The sequence below is a fragment of the Centropristis striata genome, chromosome 5 (assembly GCF_030273125.1).
Source record: "Centropristis striata isolate RG_2023a ecotype Rhode Island chromosome 5, C.striata_1.0, whole genome shotgun sequence".
Classification (NCBI taxonomy): Eukaryota; Metazoa; Chordata; class Actinopteri; order Perciformes; family Serranidae; genus Centropristis; species Centropristis striata.
Window position 1 is genome coordinate 17253243 of NC_081521.1, and position 22727 is coordinate 17275969.

The window sequence follows — 22727 nt, forward strand, 5'->3', positions numbered from 1 at the left end:
GCTTGTTTGATCATGAATGCATCATTAACTGGCTGACCCTGGATATTTACTGGTATCTGACTTGTTGACTTCCATCGGCCTTTCGATAAAATTGACAAAATAACATTTACTGACGCCAGCAGCCGATGTTGATCTGTTGTGTTGCATTGGTTTTGCTCTGAATAAAATGTTGTTGCTTATTTGTGGTCAGACAAAGTGATAAACACAGAAAACGCATTTTGGAATTTTTTATTCAAGCTTAAAAATTCACTATTATCTGTGTATATATATTTCCCATCTAAAACCTGGTTTCCAAAATCCCAAATCAGTCAGGCCTTCAGTCAGTCCAATAAAACTCTCTTAAAATGTTTATTTATAAGCAGTGACAAAAAGTGCTGATTGCAACTGTGACATCACATCTGCCAACAACAAAACGTCCCTGAAATTGTATTATTTTTTGCTTTGCTTTTAATTCCACCAGGACACAAAGGACATAATAATGTGATGTAGTCTGTAACTAACAACAGGCTGTTCCTCATGGTGTCCTGACACATATCGAACACTAGAGGACACTGCACACACACACACACACACACACACACACACACAGGTAATTCTTGTTTTTTCTACATCAAGTTCAAATGTCATAAAAGGGTATATTATTTTTATGACAAATATTAACTATTAAATAGAAGTTGAAATCTATAAATTTATATAAGATCAGATCAGACTTTATTTATCCCTCCTAGGGGAAATTTAGTCGTCACAGCAGCTCCAGATACAGACAGGACTAAGATATAAAAACAGAATAAAGAATACAAATTAGACATATACATACATAATAAACAAACATTATATACACCTTATATACATACAATACTTACAAGGCAGGGTTTTGTTGGGAGTATTTTGTAAACCAGATATTGCACATTAGAACTTTATCCCACTGTTAAATAGGTTGTTGAAAAGAATCAATAGGACTTAATTGCTTATTGGTTTTTAATCTTAAATTACAATACATTTTATGTAAAAAAAAAAATACAGATAATACACATCATATTGCTGAATGTAAAATAAAGACATCTCTCTGTTTTTTACAGTAAAACTTTAAATGTGATTTAAAAAACAATCGGCAGCTCAGATTTGTATTCACTGTGCACAAAAATAAGACAGAACTATTTGGAAAAAATATGTAATTGTGATTATTTTGACTGATATTGCAAATGTGATATGACTCATTTATGCGTCAAACTCATTTAACTGACTGTCTGCTCAGATTTATCGCACACCTCTCTTGTTTCTTCACTTAATTACAAGAACTTAGGGTTGCAGCCACTGTGTGAAAGGTAATTTATAAATAAATATTATCATAAATAAAAGCACAGAACAAACCCCAGTATCTCTACTGCTTCTACCTCAAGATATCTGAATGAAAATTGTTCTACATTTACACAAGTACAAGTCTCCTATTTACAGACCCACTGCTGCAATAAAATGTGTTATTATGTCCTACTGTGTGTGGATATTTGTGCATCCTAGGGTCCCTAAACAGTCTGTGAGCTGCAGAAATCGGGTCTGACTGGAAAGCAGAGACTCTTATGGATTCAATGAGCAACAATGGTCATTTTTAAAGAGCTCCATTGACCTCAAGGTATCTAAATTAAAATAGGTTATTTGGGTTCCCACAACTCCCATCTTTACAGACATGCCCAATTTATGCTGATTTCATGCAGATATATTCTAAAAATGTGAATATTTGTGCGTCCTGAGGTGCCAGAACAGTCTGTGAGTTGCATAAATTGGGAGAGACAACAAGACTAAACTATGTGTGTGAACCCTGGATGCTTGTCTCTGTTTCATATGATACTTTATTTAAATATCTGGGCTGTTTCTAGACATGCAGAGAACCCATGCAGTGTTTCTGCTACAGAAAAATGTGATATTGTGTCCTCTTGAATATGAATATTCCTGTATCCTGGGGTCCCTAAACAGTCTGTCAGCTGCATAAATGGGGTCTGACTGGAAAGCTGAGACTCTTGTGGATTCAATGAGCCCAATGTTCTTCATGTGTGATGATGTTAGTTAGTGAAACTTGAGCTCAGTGTATAAAATGAGCTGCTGTGACAATCTACGATAATCACAGCCTTGTGAAACTTTACAACCACAAACTAGAGACCTAGAGCATTCAGAGGATGGATTCACAATAAGGGGCTTTCTCAGCAGCAACACAACCCAAGTGCAGGTTAATAAAGGAAGACTGAGACTCTGATTTAGCTGCAATTTTGTTGCAAAAGGTTTTTTTTCTACATAAAAAAAAGAAAGAAAACTCTTCAGTTAACCAACAACCCAACTCCCACATGCATGCGCACACACACACACACACACACACACACAGTGGGCCTGCTGCCTGTGTCAATTAAACATGGCTCTGGTCCACGCTGATTAATTGCATTTAATAATTCACAGCTGAACTTTAGTGGGAGTCACTTCAGCGTAGCGATAAAGGGCTGAGGTTGTGTGTGTGTGTGTGTGTGTGTGTCTGTGTGTGTTGGGGAGAGAGGCCGAACCCCCGCAGGGAGGGAAGGCAATTAGCTGATCTCTCTCTGTGAGTGGCATCCAGTGAAGGCACAACACACACACACACACACACACACACACACTGAGCTGAGGTGTGTGCATGTGCATGCAGGCGTGTGTGTGTGTGTGTCTCTGTGCTCAGCTTATTTCATCCTCTAATTACATAACTTGTATTCTGTCCGGTGGAATCGTTGTATCTACATCTTTCTTTTTGTAATTTGACTTTTTTTAATCATCGCTCTGATTCACATTCAATTTCACACCAACAACAAAATTCAAAAGCTCTTCTTCTCTTTATTTTAATCAACAGCTTTTACATTTTCCACGCAGGAACTCGTCTCCATGTGATGAGCAGTGTCGAGCTGTTTTTCTGGATTTTAAATAAAGGTAAATGTTACGATTTTAATTCCTGACATTGAAAGCAACCTTTCCCCCTCATCTCCTCCATCCCCCCTTTCCCTCTCACTCTCATTTCATATTTCTGTCTATATTTTTACCCTGATATTCAGATTTCCTCCCCTCCTCCCAGCAGCGCCGGCTCTTTCCCCCGACTCTGTGGAAAATGAGCTCGTTTCCTGGGCCATTTTCTTTGTTTAAAGCCATTAATTAGGCTAATTGAGGAGAGAGACAGGACACTCCAGTGACTCCTCGGTTTAATGAGCGACGAGGAGGAAAAAAAGGAAAGGAAGGGGTTGGGGGAGGAAGTGGAGTGAGTGTGGGAAGGATGGAGGGGAAAGGGAGGACGGGGACGGGACAGGAAGCTTGGAGCGGCGCAGAGGGGGACAACCAGAGAAGAAAAGCTGGGAGCAGGAGGGAGGGTGGGAAGCTCAGTGGGACGGATAGACGAGGAGAGAGATGGACGAGCTGGAGGGGGATGGAAGGATGGGCAGCAGAAGAGGAAGAGGAGGGTGGAGGCCTTCAGGGTGCCAGGAGTTATAGAATATATAAAATCATGGAAAAAATGATAGCAGCATCTCGTCTGTGAGTTCTCCAAACTTTCACATATTTTCTGTTGAATAACTGAATAGTAGAGGTGGGAATCAGCATGATACGATTTTTTATCCCGATACTTTAGTCATGATATCATATTATTGTGATTTTAAGCATTTTGTGAAAGGGTGGGTATTGATAAAATATATTGAGATTTAAATGTTTAACCTTCTGAAGACTAGGGTTATTTTCTCAATTCGATACTTTCAGAAATTCACCTTTTAAGTGTACTTGCATATAACATAATACTCAAGATTTTGATATTGAAATGTGCAGAACAATAACTCAGTTTTCTGTTAAGTGAAGCCAAATGTGTCCTAGAGCAATGTGTAAAGACATTTGGCCCAAATGCTATCTATTGGTTAGTTTCTCAGAAAATGGCGACAGACACCACGGTCCACCAATGATGCACGTGATCTCGGGATAAAAGGGATGCGGAGATTCTGGCGATTCCGGCAATATTTAAATGACATTTCTACACTGCGTTATCGCCGAGATATTGATAGAGACAGTGACAAGGCATTGTTTTGACATGTCCGCGCGGCCGTCGACTTCAGCGGGTTAACTGCTTTTTGTGTCCACAAAATGTATTTCAATCAAGAATTGTTTTGTCCAATAACATAAAATTCTCAGTGTATTCATCTCACTTCAGTCTTTTTATTTCCCCACAATGAGAGTCAAACCCACAGACTGACCAACAAAGTATTCAGTCACACTGAACTGAACTGATATCAAACATGTAGGGACAACAACATTGCTACTTTGTGGCCATGAATCAATATAATATTGCGACTATGCTGTCTCAGTTTTTTCCCCCACCTCTACTGAACAGCATCGTTAAATTTCACGTTTCTTTCTACACATAAGATAAATGTGTCAGTATATTCTCTACAAGTCTGGTAGTTCTTTAAAACCTGATCGGAAAGTTATCACAATATTAAACAAGTGTTTATGATCCTATTAGTATGTGTGAGCAGGTTGTTATCAGTAGATTCAAGTGGCCGATCGCTGTTTTGTCACATTTCACTTTAAGGTTTGTTCTATTTCGGGATCGACAAGGCTGAATATTTGTTCGGTTTATGCTACAAAACTACTTCTCTAAGGTTAGGGCCAACAGCGTCCTGGTTAGGCTTAATATAACATATTTTAAAAAGTCAAATAAATGCACGGAAATCCCAGAAATTAAGCATTTACCATCTTACAACATTCACTCAAACTCAACACAATTATAACTATGGGCCAGTTTAAAACTATGATAACCAATAACTCTGCCTTTCACTGCAACTGATTTTAATGTTTTTCAAGTGTTTTGTCTCTTGTTTGTTCTTTCATTATGTCTTCTCTGTGCTCTCGACATCACGGGAAGGGTTGCCCTCAATCATTCCTCAAGAAATAAACAAAGGATAAATTAAAAGTTTTTGTGAGTAGAGGCCTTCTCTACCTTCCTGGTCGCTCGCTGTTTTGTTACATTTCACTCTCAGGTTCGTTCTGTTTCTGCACCAACAAGGTTGAAGTTTTGTTCGGTTTACGCTACAAAACTATCGATTGAGTCTTGATTTTGATTCAGTTAACATAAAGCGTGTGAGCTGAACTGAAAAAAGCAGGGGTGTCAAATTTATGTTGAATTTGCTTATGAGAAGGAGGCCCTTTTTGATCACTGGTGTATGTCTAGCAAGGTGAAGGATTTTGAGCAACTTAAGCTGTTGGTCCGAATGGGGGACTTTAAAAATTGTCTTCCTGAGAAAGTGTCAAATTGTTTGAGTGAACATAAGGTTTGTGATGTCTCTAAAGCTGCTGTTCTTGTTGATGAGTATGTGCTCACTCACAGGGCTGTTATGTGGATCATACATGTCAGTAAAAACACTTTTGGGAGCCTTTGGTGGGGGTCAAAACATAATTTGGTGCCAAAAGTTAAAAAGTTATTCAGGAAGAAAAGTGACGCTCTGAAGTTAAGGGATTCCAGCTGCCCTAACAGCAGTTCATTTGTTTTACGTTCCCATACTTCATTGTTCATAATAACTACGATCACAAGAGGGCGCTGCCAAACAACACACGTTGATATAGCAGCTGATAATGACCTGCTCTGCCTGCTAGGAGGTTAGTAAACTGTAATTGAGATGAGGAAGAAAAACAAACAGAGCCTCCTGTTCATGCCATCTTTCTTTCCTCACTTTCCTTTTTCTTCTCCTACAAACAATCAGTGACCAGAGCCGACTGTGGCCAAGAGCGCAGGACACAACACAACATTTAGGAGAGTCATCTGGTGGAGTCAGGACCTCAGTGTTTCCTCTGATGGAAGGAAAAACCTACCAGCTCCGATACTACTCACACATTTGACAGTGACACAAGCAGAGCGTTTTCTCCACATTCTTTAGTTCACATCTCCCCGTTTACATTGATGAAACTTAACATCTAAAACCAGCGATCACTAGTTCTATCTTAAATTGTCTCCTTGGTCAGATCCTGTGAAGACACAGAGGCTGCTCATCAACATGATTGACATGTGAGGTGACCAATTGAGCATGAGGGAGGCGGGGCTTATAATCTGCCTTACATTTTACGGAGAAACGACGCAGATCTCAGCTTTATAAACAGAAACAGAACATCCTTCATCCAGAACTGCCTTTTCGTGTGAGAAAACTTCCACATAAATTACAGAATTATTAATATTAAAACTGACAAGATGATGATCGTGCAAATCAGTGTAATTCAAATTCAAATTTTCTGTTCAAATGATCTGAATGAAATCTTCTCTCTACTTTTATTTGTGTTTCTTTTTCTTTAAATGTTGATTATTTTCCAGCAAGGAGGGGGAGGAGGAGGAGGTGCAGAGAGAGGAGAGTCAGGGGAGGGATGAAAGAAGGGGAGACCGACTCTAATTGAAAGAAACTGCAGAGAAAGATGGCAAACAGGAGCGAGTGATGACAAAAAGAATGGGCTGAAAGCAGAAGAAGAGTGAGAGACGGCGGATTCTTTGAGCTTTCATGTTTTAATAGAGATGCAGAGAAAGAAAAACAGGCGGTTTATGTTCTTCTTCGCCACCATCCGACTTAAATTTCATGCCGGTTCAGAGCTTCCAATTCAGATGAATTGAGATGGATATAAGTGAATGAAGAAACAAGAACCAGCAGTAAAAATACTGACTTACAGTGATTTAATTCTTTGTTTATGTGTGTGAAAGAGATACATCTAATTATACATCTATTTTTCCTTTTAAACAAACCCAGTGGTGAAGGACTACAATTGTAAAGATACAATAATTACAGCATATATGGTAAAGATAGTCAAATAATCTAAAATAATGAGTCAATGCTTTTATCTGCTCTCTGCCTCTGATGGAGAAAAGTTGTTCATAGGTGCGTTTTGACTGTAGTCGAATACCCAGAATGAGGCGGGTGTCACTCGCCGAAACGCCCCTAATTTGAATATGGGCCGTCCCTAGTGGCTGTTTGACTGGACTTTTTTTGGCCCTGTCAAAGAGCAGGGACATTTTTCTCCCCTGGAAATAGCCTGGTTGTTGATTGGATAGAATGCTAAGCAGGATAAGACGTCGTACTCGACACCACAATAACACGCGTCCTTTGTAAAAGCCGGCAAAGTAGCAATTCGTCGCAAGCAACAAGGAGCCTGTTAGCACTGTGCTACTGTGCACCTCGTTCCAGACGCCGGACTGCATTATGAAAGGGCAGAAAATAACTTTGCCTTCACAGGATCACTAATAACGCCCTAAGATGAAAAGCCGGCACAGATCTTTCCAGCAATATAGTGGGACATTTGTGGGACCGAACTATGAATGGGGCTCAACAGTGAGCTCTGTAGCAGTACAGTGTGTATGTGCTGCAGCAGCATGTGTTCACTTAGCGACCTCCGTTTGTTTACAACAAGCAGCGGACACTCTGTGGACAGTTAGCATGCTGGTTTGTTTACAATAAACGGTGGACACTTTGTGTACAGTTAGCATGCCGGTTTGTTTACAATAAGCGGCAGAGGCTGTGCACAGTTAGCAGCGGCCACAGCTGTTGTGCTGCTGTTACATTAGCTTTGCTCCTTCCATCTCGTCTCCTGCCTTATTGTTTACATTTGGCGTGTCTCCCGCATAGACATATATATATGTATATATGTCTGTGGTCTACTGTGTAAAATCAGTCACATATGTGACCTCACGGTCGAAACTGTTGCTAAGCGATTTTGCGACGATCGAAATCCATACGTCACCTTCAGAGTCTCGTAAATCCCTCTGGGGCCTTTATTTGTAATGGAGACATGCCGAGTGAGCAGAGTGGCCATTTGAGAGGGCGTGGCCTGAAACTTTCCCAGCGGCCACTTTTTACCCTAATGGAAACGTGCCTATTGTGGTTAGAATTCCTTCTGGCTGCTTAATAAAGATTCAAATGTTGATGTTTGATGGTAACAGTTTATCACTGCCAGACTCTCACTGACAGTCCTGCACATACTTTACAATAAATATTTTGTTTTTGGCCATTAAGAAGAATTAAACACAGCAGAAACTGAAACATACACAGAGTCTTCTTCCATGTGGAGCCTACGTTACCCACAATGAAACTCTCTCTGGGATTGACCAGGTCACTTTACTTTATTTGGTTTATTTGCGCTATCTCTGTTTAAATCCGACCACATTAGGCCTTCTGTATTTTTTTGATATTATATATGTCATATACCACTTATATATTTAAATATATTTATTAATTGGTGTTCATACTAATACATGCAACAACCTATTTAACCTAAAAATCGATTTTAAGATTCTTTTACTGGTTTATAAATCTCTTAGTGGGCTTAGTCCAGCCTATTTATCTGATTTACTTTTATCCTATGAACCCTCGAGGACCCTCAAGTCTTCTGGGAGTGGCCTTTTAATAATACCAAAAGTTAGAATGAAAACCCACTGTGAGGCGTCGTTTCCTCACTGTGGTCCATGTTTGTGGAACAGCCTCCCTGAACACTGAGGGCATCAGAGACGCTTCAGATTTTTAAGAGCAAACTTAAGACTTTGAACCATTTTTAAATATTTTTCTGCTCATGCATCTAAGTGTTACAACATCTTATCTTTTATTTATTTATTTGATATTATTTATTTGTCTATTTCTATTTTCTATTTTCATTGTTTTTATCTAGCTTTATTACTTTTTATTGCTATTATTATTATTATTATTATTATTTACTTTTGTTCTTATTTTATTTTATTCTACCTGACTTTATTTTTATTTATTTTATCTAGTTAATTTCTAAGCTGCCTCCAGTGTTTCCTCACTGCTCCACGTTGAGATGGCACTTCCTCAGTTTGCGCTTTGCTTATAATGGGATGGAGGGTGTTTGCTTGTTTCTATGTTTTATTTCATTTTATTTTTCCTTTTTTTATTTTTTATGTGAAGCACTTTGTGTTAAGTTTCTTTTGTATGCAAAGTGCTATACAAATTAAGTTTGATTGATAACCTATTTAACCTGCTAAAATCTATTTTCTCCAATGTGCAATATCTGTACTTTCAGGAAACAAACAAACACAAAAAATTTATATTACAAATAAATGCCAAACAGCATAAATGTATGTACATAATGTATATAGGATGTATGTATACGTCTTATTTTTATATTCTTTATTCTTTTCTTATATCTATGTGTCTGTATCTTGAGCTGCTGTGACGACTAAATTTCACCCCTGCAGTATAAATAAAGTCTGATCTTATCTTATCTTATTTAAAAGATATATTGTCAATTAAATACACGTTGTTCTTGTTTTTGTCATTATATCTAAAATATGGAGCTAATGAAAGAGCTCCGGCTTGTTGCATATCTCACTAAATAACGAATGCATTTCACACTTAAACAAATAAAATGTCAGAGAGTAAATCAGGTGCATCTTGTAGTAAATGCCTCTGTGAAGAATAAACCTCATGGCTGGGTGTTTGCTGCAGAGTGCTGGTACCTTTGTAGTCTTGGCCCGCAGTGCTGATGTGCATCCTCTTCTGACACTCTCCGCAGCTCATCAGGAAGCGTGTCACCGCCTCTCTGGGCAGGAAGGCGTACGTCTCCGCTATCTGAGACACACGAGAGAAACTGGTTCAGACTTTCTGAAAGCTCTGAACACACAGAGAGTTCTGAACAGAAGCTCAAAGCTGACAGAGCTGCAAACTTTATCATCTATTCTCACCTTTCAGTCTCCACCAGTCTTAATCATTAAATCTGCATTCATTACTGAATCATTACCAGCAACTCAAAGTCACATTTTAAATACAAAGTAATGAAAGCACGAGTTTATTTCTGAACAGCTTGTACCAAAACTACTGAATTATTATCTGCAGAGACAGACTTATTATTTTCTCTCTCCGGTTCTGGTTCTTTGTAGAGTACGTGTTATTGAGGAGTTTGCTAATGTTTGTTATATTTCTTACATTTGAATTTATGACAGAAAGTTTTCACTCGAGAGTCAAAGTCAAAGTATTATGAACAAAACAACTTGCTGTTATAATCTAATGTTTAAAGTATGTCTGGGTGAATACTTGATTCTGATTGGCTGCAGGAAGTCCAATAATTCCTGATAACGGACACCAACTGAGTGCTGCAGTTCCTATTCAGGATTATTATGTTTAAATTAAACAGAAGAGGATTTAAGCAAAAGTTTCCACAATGCAATCATAATGTAGATCTGAGAGGGATTAAAATTTTAACATCTGCAAGTAAAATAACTTTCCAAAAGGAAAAGTTTGAGGTTTGCAAATTTTCACGTGTAAACAGAACACAATAATGCACTGAAAGCAACAAAACAGCAACATAGGGGAGCTTAATCACACAGACAAGAATTAAAAAGAAATGGAAAAAAAAAATACATATATATATACATATATATATATATAAATAAATATATATACATATAATATATATAAATATATATACATAATATATATATATATATATATATATATATATATATATATATATAAATATATATACATATAATATATATATATATATATATATATATATATATGTGGCTGAATAAAAGAAAACAAAAGAGAAATAACACATCTATTGATACATTTTCTTATAGGTCAACCGAATCAGATGATATAATCCCTGTTACATCTCTGAGAAATGTCTGAAAATCATTATATTGATGTAAGGACTGTGGCGGGGCTGGACAGAGAGCTCGTCTTGTTAAACAAACTATCAAAGTAAATTTTATGTTTTTTTACTGACTTGAATGTTGCGAGAGGAGCTGAGTGGACATGAAACGAGGTTTGGTGTCGAACAAATTGTCACAAGACAACATAAAGGTTCTAAAATTTTAAACTTGCTTTCCAGGAAGCCAATAATCACCATTAGTGGCCCAGTGCTGATGTGGAGGGAGGGGAGGGCTCATGGTCAATCACTGTCAGAACTAGAAGTGTCGTCATATATATATATATATATATATATATATATATATATATATATATTATATACAGTTGAAACCAGAAGTTTACATACACTATATAACACATATGCTTTTTTTCTCACTGTCTGACATGAAATCAGACAATCACTTTTCCTGTTTTAGGTCCGTTAGGATTACCAAAATTATTTCTATTTGCTAAATTCCAGAATAATGAGAGAAGGATTTTTTTAGACAATTTTTTATTACTTTCTTCAAAGTCAGAAGTTTACATACACTAACATTATTATGCCTTGAAACAATTTGGGAAAGCCCAGATGATGCTGTCATGTCTTTGGGAGCTTCTGATAGGTTCATTGACAACATTAGAATTAATTCGAGACACACCTGTGGATGTATTTTATGGCACACCTGAAACACACTGCTTCTTTGTGTGACATCATGGGAAAGTCAAAAGAAATCAACAAAAATATCAGAAAGATAATTGTGGACTTGCACAAGTCTGGTTCATCCTTGGGTGCAATTTCCAGATGCCTGAAGGTGCCACATTCATCTGTTCAAATAATTATACCCAAGTATAAACACCATGGGAATGTCCAGCCATCATACCGCTCAGGAAGGAGACGGGTTCTTTGTCTCAGAGATGAACGTGCTTTGGTCCAAAATGTGCATATCAACCCAAGAACAAAAGCAAAAGACCTTGTGAAGATGCTGGCTGAAGCTGGTAAGAGTGTGTCATTATCCACAGTGAAACGAGTACTGTACCAACATGGGCTGAATGGCCACTCTGCCAGGAAGAAGCCATTACTCCAAAAGAAACATAAAAATTACAGATTACAGTTTGCAAATGCACACAGGGACAAAGACCTTAATTTTTGGTCTGACAAAACTGTAATCTGTCTTTTTTATGTTTCTTTTGGAGTAATGGCTTCTTCCTGGCAGAGTGGCCTTTCAGCCCATGTTGGTACAGTACTCGTTTCACTCTGGATAATAACAGCTTACCAGCTTCAGCCAGCATCTTCACAAGGTCTTTTGCTTTTGTTCTTGGGTTGATATGCACATTTTGGACCAAAGCACGTTCATCTCTGGGACACAGAGCCCGTCTCCTTCCTGAGCGCTATGATGGCTGGACATTCCCATGGTGTTCATACTTGGGTATAATTATTTGAACAGATGAATGTGGAACCTTCAGGCATCTGGAAATTGCACCCAAGGATGAACCAGACTTGTGCAAGTCCACAATTCTCTTCCTGGTATCTTGATTGATTTCTTTTGACTTTCCCATGATGTTACACAAAGAAGCAGTGTGTTTCAGGTGTGCCATAAAATACATCCACAGGTGTGTCTCGAATTAACTCAAATGTTGTCAATAAACCAGAATCAAGAATCAGGAGCTTCCAAAGACATGACAGCATCATCTGGGCTTTCCCAAATTGTTTCAAGGCATAATAATGTTAGTGTATGTAAACTTCTGACTTTGAAGAAAGTAATAAAAAATTGTCTAAAAAAATCCTTCTCTCATTATTTTGGCATTTAGCAAATAGAAATAATTTTGGTAATCCTAACTGACCTAAAACAGGAAAAGTGATTGTCTGATTTCATGTCAGACAGTGAGAAAAAAAGCATATGTGTCTTTTTATATAGTGTATGTAAACTTCTGGTTTCAACTGTAATATATATATATATATATATATATATATATATATATATATAGGTTTTCATGCTCCTCCAGGTGTCCAACTCTTCATTCAAGTCACGTTTTCTACATTTGACCAAATACACAGGCTGCCATTACCTTTTAGTCTAAAAGTGTTTAACGATGTTTGTTTTGTTTTTTTAAACAGTCGGTGCACTCAGAGAGGAGATGAGCTCGATAAACTAGTGTTTTAATGTTTGTTTGCATAAATCAAACATTTATTCTGGAGGAGAGAGAGAGGCACAAAGACACAAAAGAGGAGAGGAGGAAGGGTGGAAAAGAGCCGGCGTGGGTGGATGGGGGGTTGCTCTGCAGCGTGTGTGTGTGTGTGTGTGCGTGTGTGTGTGTGTAGAAAGGAGGGGGTAAAGCAAAGGCAAATGTCACTCACAGCCTTTGGTGGCACTCAGACCTGAAGCTATGTGGCGTTAGTAAACTGCTGCTGGCTTAACTGGATGTGACGTCTTTCATCGTTATATATATATATATACACATGTACATATATATATACATACATACATACATACATACATACATATATATATAAAACTGACTCAGTGTTTATAAAGAAGGCAGATAAACAGAAGATAAAGAGGAAGGACAGTTAAGGTAAGAGAGGTAAAGACGAACAAAAACAGACAGACAGACAGACAGACAGACAGACAGACAGACAGAATGTTAGACTGTGATTAAAAGACGTTGTGGAGAAAGAAGGCGAATAAGAGTGAGTGTTGACAAAGAGAAGCACGAGAACAGTCGGAGCCTTCATGTTTTAATGCAGCTGCAGGAGAAGAAAAACAGCCAGAGACAGAGAGGAGAATTTATATTTTTCCTTTTGTGAGAATAACACCAGGAAAGTACTGACTAAATGTAGCTGTTTCTACACAGCTTGAATCATTAGTTCTTTCATCTCATCTATATCTATGTGTCTGTATCTTCAGCTGCTGTGACTGAACTAAATTCCCCCACTGTGGGATAAATAAACTCATATCTCATCTTTTTTAACGGTGAGACCTTCATTTGTTCAACTATAACTCTAAAACAAGCAATTAATGACCTTTAATATTAATAATTCTGCCAAAGTTTGCAGTGAGTTAAGATGCTCATCTGTGTCTTATTTACCTTCAAACAATGAAAAACAGTCTGCACTTACAGCAAAAATCTAAAATAATCTAATAACTGTCTCAGCTGTCAATCTGTGGAGGCTGCACTTCCTCCATCTCACCAGAAGAGAGCAGTGTTTCCAGCTGAGAGAGCAGAGAGACTCACCAGCTCAGATCTTACAATACAGAAATACAGAAATAAATAAAATCTGTGTCTCCACAGGATAAATAAATAGGCTATGTGAAACCTGGTTTTATGTTAAATATTATATGATGTTTAGGATAAAATCAGCATTACTGGCTGGTAAATTAATGTAGTCCTAATTTAGGAAAGTAAGATGGCATTGGAGGAAATAAATTGACAAAAAAACTAAAGAAAATAGTCAGATGCATTCAAATTGCATCTTATAAATTAAAAATCAATAATAAATGAATTAACTTATCATCTCTCTGCTATTATTATATCAAATTAAACTTCTACATTTTTATTTTTCAATATATATATATTTTTAAATAATATTGAGGATTTTCTTTTTAAATAAAGCAGCGAACATTTTTATCTCAACGGATTAATCTGCTGATAATTTTCTCAAATAATGAATTATTTTTATTTCATTTGAAAACCAAGTTCGTCAAAAGTTTATTGTAACGTTAAACAAATACTCATAAAAGAGAAGTCAGTTATTAACATATATTTAATATAATTACATTTCATATTTTTCCTTTTTCTAGAGCATTTAGAATGAATTTATGAATAAAATGACAAAGTGACTTAATGATCCAAACAGACGATGTAAAAGTAGAAACTGACTGGATGTTTCTGAAAGTTTCAGTGTGAAACTGAAACCGTCCATCTGTTTCTTTTCTCTTTTTTCCGACAGACGGTAAAAGGGGAATGAAGCCCAAAAGAAGAGGAAGAATAAAAACAGAGAGAGAGAGAGAGAGAGAGAGATAAAAAGAGAGAGGACAGTTTGTTGAGCAACAGACAACACAATTAATGAAAGAGAACAGAGTGTGCCGGGGAGAGGTTGCACACAGAGAATAAAGACGAGGAAGAACCGTTTCATATTTAGATTCAAAACAAAGTAGAAAGTTTCTGACACAAACTATAACCTCCCGATTATTATAAAATTTGTCGGGGTTCTTACAGCTTTGTAGGTCTTCTTCTGGCCGGCGTGTTTGGGGGCTTTGCCGGGGTCGCTGCTGATCTCCACGTGCATGGCGTAGATGATGTCGAAGAAATCCTCGACCACCGCCACGCGCTTCAGAGACGGGTCCACGCCGGAGACCCCGTCCACACACTGAACACACAGAGAGAGAGAGAGAGAGAGAGAGAGAGAAAGATCCCACTTAATTCACAGCTACATGTTGGAGACATAAACCAAAATATGGAGAGTTTGGATGACAGTTCATCTTGAAGAACTTCCAAACCTCTTGAACTACTATCCAACCCTCTGACCCCCACCATCCCGCCGGGATTGAAACAAAGATTTTCATTTGGTAATCACCAAAAACACACCATTTATCGCAGAAAGAAACTGTAAAAACAGCTGTTATTGTCAAAATTTTAACTTTCTGACAGTCCTTGAGTGGACCATGTGTGATGAACGATTCTGTGAGAAAAAGTGACCAAAACGTGTAATAAAATGTTGATATTTGTGTCAGAATCTCTTTATTCAGATCGTGTTAAAAACATTAAATTCTGCTCCTCAGAGACACTGTGAAGACATGATTGATTCTGCTGAGACCAACGGTCACGTGACAAATATTCACTGAAAATCTGTTTACACAGAGCTGAGAGGAGAGGACAGCAGTGGCTGTGTACAAAGAGCAAAGAGGAGAGGACAGGAGAGGCTGTTTACAAAGAGCAGAGAGGAGAGGACAGAAGAGGCTGTTTACACAGAGCAGAGAGGAGAGGACAGGTGTTGTTTCAGATCAGCTCTAAATGTTTTGGGACCAGACTCACTCATTCACTCAATGCTGCTGACAAACATGATGTCCTTGGAGAAGGGAACAAAATTTGGCTAAAAGCTACAAACAAAAAAAAAAACAAATAAAAAAGTATCAGCTCCTCACATCCTGATCCGTCTCTTCGTGGTGATTGATGCTCTTCAGACTCTTTACTTCACCACGAGCAGGAAATGAAAACAAGGACGTTCGGTATAAATGCAATCTCTGTGACTGACTCACAGCTCCTCTCTACTACCAACAGCACTGAAGAGTTCTGTTTAACTTATGAGTCATGATTATGAAGTGGCTGTGACAGAGAAATTTCCTGGATTAATATATGAAGATGGTTTTAACAGCTGCATGATTACAGATATAGATATATTCACTTACTGTCATTATCATTACTATCATTATTCCCATCGATTACAGGAATTAAAACATTATGCTGCTTTTATTTAAATCTGAAGCCTTTTGTCACATATTTAGGCTGCATCCTTTCTGACCATTAACTCTTTACCTCGTGTATGTATTTTTCATTCGACAGCAAGACAAATGTTCTCACAGGCTCGTTAATGACAGATTTGAGAAGTTTTTTGAGTTTCCTTATGATTATTAATCAGGACTGAACTCATGGGAGGCTCGTTCACATTAATAGGCATCCTGAATTGTCTGCAGCCAATAATATAACTAGATTATTACTTTTACAGGTATATAACAACCAATAATTAGAATTAAATTAGTAATTAGAGAAATTATGGGCCGATACCAATACTGATGTTTAAAATAACTATTTGTCTGACAGCCAATGTTGTTACTGTTTTTTTTGTTTTTTGTTTTTGTTCATTTGTTTTCCTGTGCAGGGGAACCAAAGACCTTTTTATTATCATTATAAAAACACTATACTATTACACTAGGTTTGCATGAGCCATACAAATGTATGAAATAACCTTTTTTAAGACCTTTAACCTTTCTTATCATGAAAAATATTGTTTTTTTATTTTTGAAAAATAACTACCTTTACCGACTGAACCGCAACAAGATGTTTCAGGGTTGTTGTTTTTGCCCTTTTTACATTTTACTTACTGTTGTATTTCACTGCAATATATCTATAAAATATAAATAATCTATAATCTATATAAAATCAAGATTTTAATGAAAGTTGGTGGAATGAGTGAGCATGGCCCAAGGAAGAACACAACAAATTTTGGAGCTGATCTGAAAACCGGGCAGATTTGTCTTTATATTTATTAAAATGGAAAGAAAGGGGCATTTGTGCTGCCTTCATGTGTTGTTGGTATAATTAGAAAAATGAGTTACTGAGTGGGAAAATACACAGAACAACCTGTAAGTTGGAACAAACTTGGAAAATCTGTAAAAAAAAAAAAAAAAGTTTAACTCTTTGAACCCCAACAAGCTGTTTTTTTGCTTGTTTTTAAATTCTCCTCTCTGTGTCCTCGTGTTTCTCTGCAATATATAAAATCTCTATAAATCTAGAAGTCCTGCATCTCTATGGAATCAGCACAATCATGGCTAGAAGTGAAAGTCTTTGTGCAGAATAACACAATAAACAAACAGCATAATACAAATATTTTGGGGGAGGATGGTGCTGTGTAACAAACCGGTGTGCAGCCTGTGACATTACATCATTAATGGAGTGAAATTCACGTCGGAGTGGTCTTTACAAACAAGCCTGTTATTTATCAGCTGAAAATACTCACAACATAATGAAATGTTTCCAACATGCCAATTTCCTCTGATGTTTAATGGGCTGAAATAAATCCACAGTGTATAATTAGACTGAAATGACTGAGAGGCCTGAGTTAGACAAAGACTTCTTCACCTCAGGAGGGTTAACCAAACTTTTCTCATACACACACACACACACACACACACACACACAGGACAAACCAACCAACCGGCTTCACAGGGACCGGAGAAATGTGTGTGTGTGTGTGTGTGTGTGTGTGTGTGCGTGTAAAATAGAGAGGAGAGAAGATGAAGGAGGGAGAAGAGAGAAGAAGACTAGAAGGGATGGATGGAGGGGAGGCTCGTTACCTGCTGGATAACAACAGGTGATGCATCACACACGCACACGCACACACACACACACACACACACCTGCCCTGTGAGGTCAGCTCTTATTGGTTACCATGGTAGTAGCAGGATCTAACATGTGATGGAAGTGTGTGTGAGTGTGCGTGTGTGTGTGTGTGTGTGTGTGCGTGTGTGTGTGGGTCTTTATATGCTTCTGTATGTGTGATAGACAGTATTTTGTGTGTCTGTCTGTGTGTGTTGAGAGCATATTCTCTGCAACAGGTTGTGCGTGTGTGTATAGAGTTCACGGTCACTCACAAGAAAAGAATTTGTCATGCAATTAGGTGGTAAAATCTGTCTCTGTGGTTACAGGCGGAGAAGAAGAAAAGGACAAGGACGTTATGTTGGTCTGTTGGTCTGCAGCGTTATGAATAAAACCTAACGGCCTGATGATCATGAAACTTGGTTAATGAGTGTGTGTGATCCAAGGAGGAACACAATGTTTTTTGCAGCCGATTTGGATATTTTTTTTCCCACTTATTAATATTGCAAGACAAGGCATTGTGCTGCGTTCATGTGTTGTTGGAATAGTCAGAAAAATTACTGCAGTTTTTCTAAAAAATATATTTCTTAGGCCGGTGATTTTCTTCAACCGATAACTGATGTTACAGAACGAAATTCACAAATATTCTGATTAAATTACATTTTTTTACACATTTATTTTGCTTGAACATGGAAGCACATTTCAGATCAGAATCATATTTTATTGACCCCTGAGGGGAAATTGCTTTTGTGACAGTTACAAACAACTAAGTATATTAATTAGTTGTTGTTTTTAATGCGCGTTATACTAAAAATACAACACAAAAATGTGTATTTTATGTTGTTGTTGTATGTTTAGTATATCAATTCAACAAGTCTTAAGTACAAATTATTATGTAGAGTAGAAATAAAATAGAAAACTGGAAATAATTATGAGTGAGGGTCCAAGGAACAACACAATATATTTTGGAGCTGATCTGAAACACGGTTGGATATTTTTTCCCCCATTTATTAATATTGCAAGATAGGGTCATGTGTTGTTGGAAAATTCAGAAAAATTTGTTCATGACTGGAAAAAAAGGACTATTGTTGGTGAGAATTCCCTATAGTGGGGCGGATTAGCTGAACAATCGTTCACTTTGTGATAAAAGCATGAAATTTGGTAGATGTGTTGGTGAATATGTTTCAAACAAATCTGTATATTAGGCCATCGCAAATTCGCCCCCTAGTGGCCATAGCAGTCATTTTCTTCGTTAAAATTACAAAAAATATTTAAATTATTTCTTAAAATATTTTAAAAATGTAAACTAAATATACAAATGTAATTTAAAAAATGTAAATACACATATTAAATTAACAAAAATCCAGTTAGACACTCTTTCAGTTATTTTTCCTGCCCCACCACATTCGGGCTAGCCATCGAGCTAGCTAGCAAATGAGCTAGCTAGCATTTGCTTCCTGGGACAAGCAGTGCAGTGGACTGTCCATCAAGGTATGTCTAAATATTTTATTTCACCTGTTATAATTATGAATAAAATATGCTATGAACATCATAAAGGCTAAAGAGAAAAACAATCATCATGGGCCTTGGCGGAAAAGTAAATTAGCAAGATAGCAAAAATAGGTACTTAAGCTAGCTAGTTAGCTTGGAACATGTATCAGTGGCTGTTGGGTGTGAAAGCTTAATGAGACACTGTTAAATTATGTCCTGTGGAATGTGGACATCCCTCTCTGCACACACACACACACACACACACACACACACACTATATGTAATATGTCTCCTTTGCCCATGTGGTTCTTTTTTTCTTTTTTTTAAAATGTATTTTATAACTCCATCACAGTTAGTCAGGCGGCTTAGGACCAGATTTGAGAAGAAAGGGGACACGCCGGACAAAAGCACCAACATTTTTCCACATGCTCTCTATCACCAAAGGTTTCAACTTTTGGTAGGAGCCACTTCATCAAGATTGCAGATAGGAGACGGTAGCCATATAAGCCATAAGTCTATGAGAACCAATATATCTTCCAAGCCACTTAGAAGGTCAATCTTGGTGTCAAAATATACATTTTCTGGGTCAAAGAATCATTTAAAGCTATTGAGAATATCACTGGATGACTCACTGTAAATAATTTGTTGATCAAGATCTGACATGAGATGAAAGCGTACCCTTGATTTTTTTTGAGCAGTGTACATGGCAGCTAATCCGCACTCTCCCGTGAACATTGATTCCAAACAGTTTCAACTCAGGATTCCCTGCTGCAGCACTTGACGCGAGTTGCCCAGTCTGAGTGAAAATGAATATATCTGTTTGATCAAATAATCATCTAGTGATATTCTCAATAGCTTTAAATGATTCCTGGACCCAGAAAATGTATATTTTGACACCAAGATTGACCTTCTAAGTGGCTTGGAAGATATAGCATTTCTCATAGACTTCATATGGCTGCCATCACCGCAATCTTGATGAAGTGGCTCCTACTAAAAATTGAAACCTATAATGATAGAGAGTATGTGGAAAAAAATGTGGTGCTCTTGTCCGGCGTGTCCCCTTTATTTGGCTAAGTCGCCTGACTAAGTCACACACCTCAGTACAAGGATTTTGCCAGAAAGAGTAACCTGCTACAAGTAACCCTAGTAGAATTTTTAAAATGTAGGATTTTTTTCTCTGTCTAAATGTGTTTTGTTTTTATTGTTGCAGGTCATACAATATTGAAAATTATTTTTTCTTTTTAAGGAGCAACAGAAGAATACAAGCCAAAGAGGAGGCCGTAGCCTGTGAATGGGAATATCAAGACCTAATAAAATGTTATACAAAGTTAATGTTCTTTTCTATTAGACTGTAATAAAGCTTTTGTCACTTTAACATGTCTCTAAATTATATTTGTGGTGCTGAAAACATGAAACAGCAGCTGTAGGGTAGGCAAAGCATTCCTCGCCAGTAACCACCGGCGGCCATTTTTAAAAATGGCCGCTTTTAAATGGCCATTTTTAAAAATGTCCGCCACAGCCATCAGAATTTTTTTTTGCGATGGCCCAATATCCAGATTCATTACACATGTATTCAGCAATGAGTGTACCAAATTTGATGCTTTTATCACAAAATGAACGATTGTTCAGCTAATCCGCCCCACTACACAAGGGATGCACATTTTTGGGGGGTGCTACCCACACGTTTAGCCCCGTTGCTCATTCCATGAATGCACGATCCTTACAAGCTGTACCTCGTTGTAAAGGTGACTAACCAGGCTTTCCAACAATATACAATTCATCACCAATTGGTATTATTAAAAGGGCAGTTTTTATTCATCATTGATTTATTCGTATAACAAATGCCTGCCACGGCCACTAGGGGGCGCTTTTGAGGTGGCCCAATATCCAGATTTGTTTGAAACATATTCACCAACACATCTACCAAATTTCATGCTTTTATCACAAAGTGAACGATTGTTGTAAAATATTGAGCTAATCCGCCCCACTACTAAAGGTTTTTTAATAAATGATCTCCTGTTGATATAGAACTATTGATTGTTGTCATACATGTGCAGACACACAGCTGCTGCAGGAGTGTGTGTGTGTGTGTGTGTGTGTGTGTGTGTGTCCATGGCTGCCTGCAACAATATTTCAGCTCCATGTCACATGACACAACCTGTTATATCTGTGGAGTGTGTTAAACATCCAGCCGACAGCAAGCAGGACACCTGTCTGCCTGAGAATGGGTGTGTGTGTGTGTGTGTGTGTGTGTGTGTGTGTGTGTGTGTGTTCGTTCTAGCGTGCGTGCGTGTGTACGTGCGTGCGTGCGTGTGTGCCCTCTTATTATACTGAAGCAGTGTTCCCAGTGCGGCCTTTACCAGATGTAGAGCATCTAATGAAGAGCCAATGAACTACAGCCACACACAGACACACACACACACACACACACACACACAAACACACAGAGACAGACAGACACACACACACACACACACATGCACAGACACTCTTGCACATCCATACATACACACAATCAGGACACTATTTCTTGACCCACCACCTCTCTCTCCCTCCCCCTCCTCTGTCTCGGGGTGCAGGTACTGTAATAGGCGTTGCTATGGTTACCAGCTGCAGCTTACCACAGAGGGGATGTTTCTAATGTGTCCCCCTCCCTCACCACCACCACCACCACCCACCCCCCACCATCCCCAATGCCATTACAACTGCCAGGCAGAGGAGGAGGAGGAGGAGGAGGAGGAGGAAGAAGAAGAGGAGGAGGAGGGTGTGAAAGAGGAAAGACAAAGAGAGAGTTGGACTGTAATCAGCTGGGAGAATGAGGGAGAGGAAAGGATGGCGAAGGAGAGGTGGAGGAGGAGAGGTGGAGGAGAAGATGAAGGAGGAGAGGATGAGAAGGAGAGGTGGAACAGGAGAGGTGGAGGAAGATAGGATGGAGGAGGAAAGGTGGAGGAGGAGAGGATGGAGGAGGAGAAGACGAGAGGATGGAGGAGGAGAGGTGGAAGTGGAGAGGATGGAGGAGGAGGAGAAGAGAAGATGAAGGAGCAGAGGTGGAGGAGGAGAAGTGGAGGAGGAGAAGTCAAGGAGGAGAGGTGGAGAAGGAGAGGATGGAGGAGGAGAGGTGGAGAAGGAGAGGTGGGAGAAGGAGAGGTAGAGGAGGAGGAGGAGGAGAGGATGGAGGAGGAGAGGTGGAGGAGGAGAGGTGGAGGAGAGGTAGACGAGGAGAGGTGGAGGAGGAGAGGGTGGAGGAGGAAAGGAGGATGTAGGAGGAGAGGTGGATGAGGAGAAGAAGAGAGGATGGAGGAGAGGAGGAGAGGTGGAGGAAGATAGCATGGAGGAGGAAGGTGGAGGAGGAGAGGATGGAGGAGGAGAGGATGAAGGAGGAGAGGATGAAGGAGGAGAGGTGGAGAAGGAGAGGTGGGAGAAGAAGAGGTGGGAGAAGGAGAGGTGGAGGAGGAGAGGGGAGAAGGACAGGTGGAG

The 22727-nt window shown here is 38.5% G+C and overlaps 1 protein-coding gene across 1 annotated transcript in view; it reads right to left on the bottom strand.

Moving 5' to 3' along the window:
- The window catches only part of LOC131971234 (nucleolar protein 4-like), a 119605-nt gene that overhangs the window by 56523 nt on the left and 40355 nt on the right, over positions 1 to 22727 (bottom strand). The window contains exons 2-3 of the mRNA XM_059332561.1: positions 14881 to 15033; positions 9491 to 9602 (exon numbers count right to left, since the gene is read on the bottom strand). Of these exons, the coding sequence (XP_059188544.1) occupies positions 9491 to 9602; positions 14881 to 15033 (265 nt within the window). The remainder of the gene's footprint in view (positions 1 to 9490; positions 9603 to 14880; positions 15034 to 22727) is intronic.